General features: G+C 42.9%; 1 protein-coding gene across 1 annotated transcript; it reads right to left on the bottom strand.

Annotated features, from left to right (window-relative positions):
- Positions 1-658: 658 nt before the first annotated feature.
- Positions 659-10,382, bottom strand: ifnlr1 (interferon lambda receptor 1). Its single transcript, XM_028980552.1, has 6 exons — positions 9,891-10,382; positions 9,064-9,187; positions 4,760-4,932; positions 4,349-4,684; positions 3,777-3,904; positions 659-3,012 (listed from the first exon to the last, which is right to left on the bottom strand). The coding sequence occupies exons 1-6, from the start codon at positions 9,991-9,993 to the stop codon at positions 2,251-2,253; spliced, it is 1,626 nt and encodes a 541-aa protein (XP_028836385.1). The 5' UTR covers positions 9,994-10,382; the 3' UTR covers positions 659-2,250.
- Between the last annotated feature and the right edge of the window lie 248 nt (positions 10,383-10,630).

Here is a 10,630-nt window from a genome sequence, read left to right as displayed (position 1 = left end):
CCGGCAGGCTTGGCTCTTTCTCTCTCAGATGTATCCAGGCAACCGGCTGCACACATGGCATTCACCTTTGCTTTGTCAACCACTCCTGTTCTGTCTGAGTCATAAACCACTAGCTAGAGAGAGACACTTAGCCAGACCCTTATCTTTTTCTGTATTTTTAAGGCAGGATGACGCAGTCAGGGGGTTGAGCAATGACATGCAGTAGACAAGGACATCTAAAGGAGCAGCATACATTTCCTGTGTAATTATTTTTGAGAACGTATAAAGGGCTAAAACTGTTATATTATTGTGGCAAAAGTTTTTTTTTTTCATACATATATATACAAATCTCAATCATAATTTGATATATGTATCAGGATTTCTCATCCCTTGAGGATATTATTTGCACATAAATGCCAAATAGAATGAGCATTTTGCAGAATTTCGATGAGAAGAATGTCTCAAATATTTATTTATTCTTTTAGAAATACCTCAAAAACTGTTTGAGTTGCAGTTCTCTGTCCCATCCTATCTTTTTTACTCATTCACAGCATTCCATAGAAGAGTTGTCTATGTTGGCAAAGAAATGCAATATCACAACTTTACACTGTGAGAAAATGAACCAGAACAGATTCACATTACTACACAACAATAGAAACAGGAACCATGGCCCCAAAGCTTCAGTTACAGCTTTTATTTATCTGGATAAAGTATTCATTTACAGGTCTTTTTTTTCTTAGTCTGTTATCCAAGATGATGTATCCAGTATACAGTTGAGGGTAATTTTGTTTGGTGCGGTTATTTTTATAATTTTTTTTCCTTTGCAGAGTTCATAGAATAAAATAAGATAATGTAGGTCCACAGTGAACAATAAATAAAGAGCATCCTACGTTATCTGTGATTAAGCAGCATAAACAATTTCACATTTTGCATTTTGTAATGAATATAAATGTGATTTGGTCTGGCAAAGAATGTGCAGATTGCTTCCACCAAAAGGTCCTGCCTTGAGGGTTCTATATGCATTCCATGACATGGTGTTCACCCCTTCCAAGACGGGATCATTTACATTTACAACATTTATCATATGCCCTTATCTAGAGAGACTTACAATCAGTAGTTACAGGGACAGTCCCCCACCTGGACACACTCAGGGTTAAGTGTCCTGATCAGGGACACCATGGTAGTAAGTGGGGTTTGAAATTGGATCCTCTGGTTCATAAGTGAGTGTGTTACCCACTAGGCTACTACCACCCAATCTGGCATTTAACCCCTTAAAACAAACCCTCATCAAATTCTCATTTTCCCAGATGAAACACACCAGTAGATCCAGCAATACAATCTATTACAAATCATAGACTGGTGATAAGTCTAGGTTTTTGATCCAGCCATTCCACCCTCGTTGCTTTATTTCCCTTGGTAACTCTTATATAATACCAGTATTTGCTCCCCAACTATCCCTGGTCTTACATCACATAGTAGTTGGTCTACCAAATGTCAATCAACTTCTTCATACATTTCTGATGGAATTTTGCATTCTAGGTTTTACCCCTAACCCCTAACTGCTGTCTCTGAATGTGCTAATCACCTTCACGGAGGTGTCCAGCTTGAAAAGACTGAGTAACCTTGAGCATTTTTGGCAAACATGTTGAATGTTGTCTTTGGTATGAAGAGTCACAGCAAGTCAGAAGTACCAATACACTTTGATGCATTGCTTGAAATGTGCAGAGTCCATTCTTGCTAATTTGCTAAGACTGAGTCGGACCAATGTGTAAAATCTTTCTAGCACATGGGCCCTTAGGCAGCCACTCTGTGGAGGAGAAGCCATTGCTTGCCCATACAGAGCTAAGAGGCATTAAATACATTGAAGCTGGTCTCCTCTGAGTCAGGCTGTGACACTCTTACTGACAGAGGAAGAGCACTGAACTCAAAATCAGGAAAACTCATCTCAGAACGTATAAATAGGCAAGTCAGCATGTGACAGGGAAAAAAAACATTTGGTTCCACATTGAGCTCATGCTGTGGCTCCATTCTGTGAACCCCTGCAGAGAAGTTGTCTGCTACAATCTTAGAACGTGGCAGAATACGTTTCATTCTTCCCGGCTGAGGAGCCAGAGTTCTCACAGGCTGGCACAAGCCCAACCTCACAATTATAAGCTAAATGGCACACTGGAGCTCAGCTCCGCATTTTACCTGCAGTAAACGTTAAGTCAATGCATGCCACTCATCTCATTATCACGTTTGGCACACCAGATGATAGTCACAATGCACAGTTCAGCCCAACTCAAACCGGGAGTCACCCTGCAGCAGGTAAGGTGTTGGTGGTGTCCAGTTCAGTCTGTAGTCTGACCCTGGGTTTGCTAAATTGCCACTGCCGTTCAGAGGAATGCTGGACGGTCGGTAGGAGGAAGTTAGGACACAGTTGTTTTGCATGTACGTGTTTCCTTCCGGCTCAGGATCCAGCCAGTCAGACGTTTCAAAGGTGAGATCGGCCAGTAGTGGCGCCCCCTGCCCCCTTGCAGGGCTTACATCGACAGTAAACGTATCTGCTAGCAAACAGTCCTGCTCACTGTCAGCCGGAAGCAGCAGACTGGAGAGCTGCAGTGTTCTTTCGAAGGTTTGTGAGGTTGGCAGCACCAGGGGACCTCCTGATGGCCCCAGCACTACTATATCGTGGTTCTGGTAGGACCTCATGGAGCTGTTGTCCTTCATACACTCGCTTCTTGGTGGACCTTCCTCCCCTCCTCTGAGGAGCACTTGGGCTGCTGACACCGTGCTGTAGATGGGGGAGGACTGGCCACTGTGGCTGCACACTGCCGATGTGTCCTTTTGGTTGGTGTATGTGTCACCGTGCAACTGGTTGTACTCCTGGGGGGAGTAGGAGTTCCCTCCTTGTGGGGTGACCTCTGTCTTAGATACGTCATGGCTGTGAAGGTCTTGAAGCAGTTTACCTGGGACCACCCTCCACACCTCAATCTTAGAAATATGTTCTTTTGAATATGGGATGACTGGTATGTCTGTGAACAGTGTTACAGCCTGTATGTGAACAGAAGAGAAGAGAAAATTTAATCTTTTTATCCAGTTCTACTTCATTTCAGATTTGTCACTTTAAAGCCACATGTCTGAGCAAATTAAACCAGCCATCCAGTTATTTCTTTGCATAAGAAGAAAACAACAGAACTTAATCATACATCAAATGGTAAAATGGTATTGGAATCAATTGGGAATTTGTGTCCTAAGTAAGAATATTACATTTTTCATGTATGTTTTTTTTTTTATGAATCTGTTTCTGACAAATTTGAATGTCATTTTCAAGTTTAGATTCTTGTAGAAGTAGACAGGCATAGCCCACCATAATTTGGATACTAATTGCATATAGTGCTCAAGAAAGTATTTTATAGTCACTATAACTCCTCTGGTCTCTGAAGTTTTTTGATTAAAGCAAGTTAATATTTGATCTGCTATTTTTTGCTATCTCTAACAGCACATACTGAAGAGCCTGTTCAACCAGATTAAATTTTCAACATTACATAAGAGCGATCCAGTTTCTGATTTGGCTTAATTGTTTGGCATTTGACAATTGTCAGGACAAGGCTCACCTCTATGTGTTTTTCTGATTCGGAAAAGGCAAACCAGTTTCAGGATAAATGTTACAAATTTCCCATTGGTATTGTGAAAAGTATTGTGTAAAAAGTTTTTATTTGATTTTATACTGATATAAAAAAGGGGGGTTTTGAGTAGTGACTGGTAGGAAGATTTGGGACTTTATTGGACCACAGTGGAATTCCAGCTCCACTTACCAAGGACTCTGGAACTCGGCTCCACTTCCTTATCCAGAGACGCCACAGCAAAAGTGGGATAGCTGTGATCAGCAGGAGAGATATCCCAATAGGCAAAACAAAGAGACATAGCCATGGGCTGGGGTGGCCTGAGAGAAGGTAAAGCACACGTGATATCACAGAGGTTCCGGCTTAAACACTCCACTCATGAATAAAACAGTCAGTACAGAACTTGAATAATTCATGAAGAGAGACCTTGAGCAAACGTGAGCGTGTGAGTGTTTACAGAAAGGGCAGAGCTCTGATCTCTTGCATGCAGGTCTTAAGTCAGCAACACTGCTGTGGTGTGTGTGCGGCGTTGAGCAATGAGGAACTCAGCATACTTGTAGCACTCACACATTTACCGTCAGACGGCCGAGGGGAATGTCCGTTCAGACTGAAAAGAAATACTTTATTTCCCCCGTCCCGTCCAGTTTCACCAAGAAAGCGCCCCTGTCATTGTTCTGGATTCGTAAAGGTGCCACCCAACTTAGTCATTTTGTGTTTGTTTCAGTCACGCCTTGCGTTGATTCCGCCAGACAAAAGAAGCATACCTTTCAACTTGACACAGAAATTGGAAGCCGCACTGGGTGGTCTCATGCTCAAAGCCAGGTTGTACTTCACTGTTCCACAGTACTCAGTGTTCATGTCCAGGTGGTCAAAGACGAACCGTCCCTGTTTGTTTTCGGCAGCCTGTGAGAACATCTGTCCATTCGCAGAGGAGTTGTGCTGGAGAATGACCGTGTAAGAAACCTGAGAGCAGTTGGCGGTGAGATGGCATATAATCTCCTTGATGGTCCTGTTGTTTGGCCCTTTTGGAAGCTCAACTTCAACTGTCAGCACAGACTCATTCACAATTTTGACTGATGCAATGGGTGCTCCGAAAATGGCTGAAAAAGACAAGAGAAACTGAGAACACTTGCACACTAAAGTAAATCAAATAAATAACCAAGAGAAGGTCTTACTGTCTGTCTGAGGGTTGAACAGCTGAGAGACTCCGACATGTCGCCCGTTGGCAGACAGCCTGGCTGAGTACTTGTGAAGCTGCTTTGGGTGCCGTGGCGTCTCTGAGCTGAGGTCGCAGGAGAGGGCAGTGATGTTCTGGCACTCAGTCTTGGCCTTGTAATTACTTCCATATCTACAGTCAAACAGTGACAGCAAGTTAACATATTTGAGGTGACACAGGACTGTCCCAATCACAAATGAAGGACCTCTGTTCCACTGGAGGCACATCTATAGAGTTATAGTCAGCTAATAAATATAAAAAAAATAATTTCTGACAGTTATTCATTTCTCTTTAACAATAACAGGATACAATATATTCCTAGGCAACTTCAACCTGAAAGTGACAGGATTGTCATCGTGAAGCACAGCACACAATGACGGAGCGAAATGTGTTCTCTGCATTTAACCCATCACCTCAGTGAGCAGTGGGCAGAGCAGGGTGCAGTGTGTGGCACATCAGTAGCATCTTGGCAGCTCAGGATTCGAACCGGCAACCTTCTGATTACGGGTTCGCTTCCTTACCCGCTGGGCCACCACTGCCCCACAACCTGTTAGTAAGCTAAAAGACATTGCAATAGCAAATTGATTATTTATTGGCTATTGTGTGTAGAAGTTTGCTTAAAACAGTAAGATGCTCTAGATTATTAAAAAAAGACAATAATGGCATTGTGTGATTTATAGCTGTAGTACAGCACTGCATTAAAGACATAGCAAGCACCATACAGCACAGTGTCATGCCATGGCACAAAAATAATTGACCTGTCATAATAGTGGACCCACTGAGGGAAGAAGTTGTCCAACATTCAAAGTTCTCAACGTTCTCATTTTCGGCGGTAATAAGAGTCAGGTAATAAAAGTGGCGGCCGAGTGCAAAGCGCTGATGAATACGGCCCATCTCGTATCCTGCAGGGCCACAGGCAGGTAATTAGCTGAAAGGATGGGGTAGCACTGCATGATTTATCCACTGCCGGCAGTTCAGCGACTCAGGCACTTGCCTGCCCGACACCCCCTCTGGCAGTGATATGGCATTTGTGCCTGAACCCATAATCTGCCAGATACGAGGCAGGACGCCCCACCTGGCTGATGGACCGCCCCTGTCACAGGACATATAAAGGCCCAACCTGCACATATCTACACTGAGAAAAAAAATGAAGTAATTTGTCACACCTAAACCAAAATAACATGCTGTCTATAGCATTATAGTGAGGTAAAAAAAAAAGACCCATGAACATATATTAGACAGATTAGTTTAAAAGAGCAGACTAATATTGTTTAACTACTGGATTAAGAAAAAACACATTATATAAATGACAGCTATGGTTCACTTTTTTCAGAGTGATCTTGATCAATAACCATGGGAGTTCAGATATTTTACCATGTGTCCTATTGTATCCAAATCCTTCTGCACTCAGCTCTTTACCAGAATCTTTAGATAAACCATTATATGAACAATTTTGGTAGACAGACTTTGGTAGAAGGGCTAAATACATTTATGGAATTTATAAGCTTCCCTTATCCAGAGCGCCTTACAAGCAATAGTTACAGGGACAGTCCCCTGAAGACACTCAGGGGACACTCAGGGTCCTGCTCATGGACACAATGGTAACAAATGTGGTTTGAACTTTGTTTGCTTTGTTGTCCTCCAGTTAATAGGGTGTGTTATCCACTAGGCTAGTACATCATAAATCTACATTTTAACAAATTACCATGATTTGAGCTCATTAATACATTTTTACTTGTACATACATTAAACATTGTGCCAGGATTGGACAATTAAAGTGCAGCCTAGACTTCATGCTCTACCCTGGTTATGTCAACTAAAAAGATACTGCTCAAAACAATGTTATTTGTCTGAGGCTCTAAATTTTTCCTGCATTTGTCCACCCTTCTGAGTGGAATAATGAAAGGCTTGTGAAGTGCAGGAGATGGAGGTTAAAAGGATGGAATGGCGTGTGCTCAGAAATGGCAGCTCCACATTACAGCGGGATTAGCTGCTGTTTCGAAGGGCCGACGCCCCTCAAGTCAAAACCCTGTCCTCACTTCCTCCACACCGAGCCCCCAGAGCCGCTCTCTGTCTGCCGCTTTCTCTCCGAGCCCATGAATTCTGAGCAGACAGGGCTGTCAGGCTCTGGAGAGGCGAGCTGTGACTAACTGAGTCGAGCTGCGTGAAGATGGGGAGAAGGGGGCTCTGCACTCTGTGTCTACCCTGGAGAGGTGCCGGGTGTCACTGTGTGCCTTGAAATGGCGGCTCCGCCACACTCCCGGCTTTAGGATCAAATGCCGAGGTTGCGCTGATGTGAAACTGAGAGGCACAAGGATCAAGGCCTACAGGCACGTGTCATTATCTTACATTTACACAGAGGATTCTTCCCAGAATTCACTCACAGACTGTGGATGGGTGGCAGAATTATTTGCAAATCAACTTTAATATTTTACATGACGAAAAAGTGTGTACATTTAAAATTCTGACTTATTTGATCACATTTGTTCTGGTTATTCTGATCTTGTTCTGATAAAAAGGGGCAGTGGTGGCCTAGCGGTTAAGGAAGTGGCCCTGTAATCAGAAGGTTGCCAGTTCGAATCCCGATCCGCCCAAGGTTCCACTGAGCAAAGCACCGTCCCCACACACTGCTCCCCGGGCACCTGTCATGGCTGCCCACCGCTCACCAATGGTGATAGTTAAATGCAGAGGACACATGTGCTGTGCTGCTGTGTATCACAAAGTCAATTACTTCACTTTAAAATTGAATATGTACATTTTGTGCAGCAGGGAACCCTGGATACTGGATTCTTGTTCCAGTTAAACTCAATGGTTTCCAATCAGAAAATAAAGATTCTCTAATTGATTTTACAGCTCTGAACATATGGCTCAACTGACCAGAAAGATTTGTTTATAATTAATAACTCAATAAATATAGCTCTTCTAGTCTAGTACTTAGGGCTGGGTGAAATGCTCAACAAATTATATGTTTTCAGAGGTTTTTGCCGTATCTGTACATATCATTATGGGGTGGGTGGCAGTAGCCTAGTGGGTAACACACTCGCGTATGAACCAGAAGACCCAGGTTCAAACCCCACTTACTACCATCGTGTCCCTGAGCAACACACTTAACCCTAAGTTGCTGTCCCTGTAACTACTGATTGTAAGTCACTCTGGATAAGGAGGTCTGATAAATGCTGTAAATGTAAATATAAGTCATTACATTCTGAAATTGTTGATGATTAAACCATGATGAGGTTTGTGAATTTTTCTTATGAGCATCTGCTATGGAGCATTTAGTGGGAATAATTATTAATTACACCAGCAACAGACTGTTCATTGTGTTTTGAATTCATATTCATGCAACATGAGAAGTATTGCACTAGTAATGTTGCTGTCATTGACTACTAGTGCTGGTGATCTCCATGTTTGATTGAGCAGCAAAGAAGTTCATGTTTGCCTCTGTGTGCCATGAGTAGAATTGGAACAGAAAACTAAGGGACATGGAGGGACATGGACATGACGTGAAGTGATTGTCATTGTGCACTCAACAGAATGCGTCCTCTTTTAACCATCACCCTTAGTGAGCAGTGTGCAGCCATGACAGGTGCCCGGGGAGCAGTGTGTGTGGGAGGTGCTTTACTCAGTGGCACCTCAGTGGCACCTTGGCCGTTCAGGACTCGAACCGACCACCTTCTAATTACTGGTCCGTTTCCTTACCCACTTATGCCACCCCTCCCCCGTGGAGTAGAGGCAATGGTGCACTATTATTGAGAGAATGAAGTAGGGTGCGTGCATCATCGATATAGGCTACTACCATGTTCAACTTTGTTTATAGATAAAACATTAAAGGAGGATAAATAGTTTCTCATCATCAATACACACATAATTAGCAAGCAGTCATTTCTTGTTTATACCTGTTCACTTCCTAAAAGTATCCTTATGTTACATTAGCAAACATATTTTACATTTAAAAATGAACTTTACCACTGCCTCAGTCCTGTTATCCATTTTCTTTCAGGATTAATGACATCCAGATAGATAAGATGGGTAGAGAGACATCATTTTAATTATGACAACAGCTGGTAACTAAGGTAAAAAATCTCATACGGTAATGCAAACACATGTCTTTCCACCATTATGCATGTAAACACTACACTAAGACACACACGCATTTGTTTTTGTGCCCTAATCTGTTCTCACACTGTGGTGCCAATCACAGTCTAAATGTCCGAAGAACAGCCTGTGACTCAGGGTTGCACCTTTTCTGCACATCTTACTCACACACTGTATTCCACGCTGTACTGGACAGTTTCACCCGGAATGTTGACCTGATCCCAGTGGAGGACGTTCTGGAAGTTTCTGGACTCAAAATATACCCTGGTTGTATTAGGAATGCATAGACAGCCTACAAAAAAACAGCGAGACATAAAAAATAGTTAACTCTGGATGGTTAACATGTCAATTACATTTTCACTAATGAAATTAATCGGAGGAAAACAAACATGACAATTGGCCTAGATATTCAGAATGTGATGAGGAAGCATTATAATGAACTTAATAATAATTTTCATTGCACATTTGCAGCATCACAACACTTGAAATACTGAAATGGGGATTCCATGCACAGTATGTAACAATATAGGTACTCATGCAGACGCCATTAATTGCCTATATTGAAGGCAATTTCCTTTACAACAGTGTGTTTACAGAGTGTGAACTGAGGCAGCTGTGGGTTCTAATCTCTGATATGCACTTTACACAAACTTCTCATGGTTCATGGTTGTTTGACCATGAAAACCAGACAACAGCTGCATGTGTCGGCACATTAAATCAGCCATTCACCGTCACCGAGACAATGCCTGACGGTGCCAAAGGTGAGATGGCTCACACCTCCACACATGTCTGACCTGTTGGATGAAAAATGATTCCCAACATCAATAAATGGGCAATTAGCATTTTCACAGGGTAGACGAACAGCAGTCGATACCATCCAACCTAATAACCTTCCCTGACTGACAGACCTGCTGCTGTGTTACAGTGTCTCAACGATCAGAACAGAAAAAATCCCATCGCCATGCAAACAGTGCCGACTGACAGACCACACTTACCAGGACAGCACAGAAACAGCAGCAGAACCTTCAGCTGATGCATATTCAAGGCCACAACATCGGTTAGAGCGTTCCAGTTTAACAAAATCCGCTCAGGGACCATGGGGACCGGCGCCCTGCGATGGCCAGTTCAGCTCATTGTAGATCATTTTAGTCCCTGTGTGTTGATTCCTCTTCGCCTGAAACCCATGTGAGCTCCTCAGGTGCCAGGAGTGTCCGTGACCAGGTGCAGAGTGCAGGTGAACTTTGGAACCATCTTATCACCTCGGTCCCATTCCCTGAGTCTCCTCCTACACCCGCACATCTCAACTTTTTTTTTTCTGAAATGTGCCGGGCTTCCTAGAAAAGGCACAGAAAGTGAAAGACAGAAAAAGAGGAGTTGATCTGCTGGGAGGTTCTTCAACGCCTTAGGGCTGGAACACAAGAACAGACAAAAGAGCTGCCTGTTACGCCAGAGATCAGAATAGGTGATTAGAATAAACAGCTTCCCTCTGTAATCTGGCAAACGACTGATAAAACGACTGAAAAACACACCAGTCCCCCTTTTCCTGAATGAACTGTATGAGAAAGCACCATGTCTATCTGCCTCACGTATGTCTGTGTTTGTATATGTCATGACAAAAAATACTTCTAAATTCAGAGGACATAAGTCCTCTACATTTTGCAAATGTACATTTTCCAATTTAAACCTCATAGATCATAATAAGAATCTGAGTTTATAAGGAATTTTGGTGGTTTGA

The sequence above is a fragment of the Denticeps clupeoides genome, chromosome 5, assembly GCF_900700375.1.
Source record: "Denticeps clupeoides chromosome 5, fDenClu1.1, whole genome shotgun sequence".
NCBI classification, from domain to species: domain Eukaryota; kingdom Metazoa; phylum Chordata; class Actinopteri; order Clupeiformes; family Denticipitidae; genus Denticeps; species Denticeps clupeoides.
This window is presented reverse-complemented; position numbering and strand designations above follow the sequence as displayed.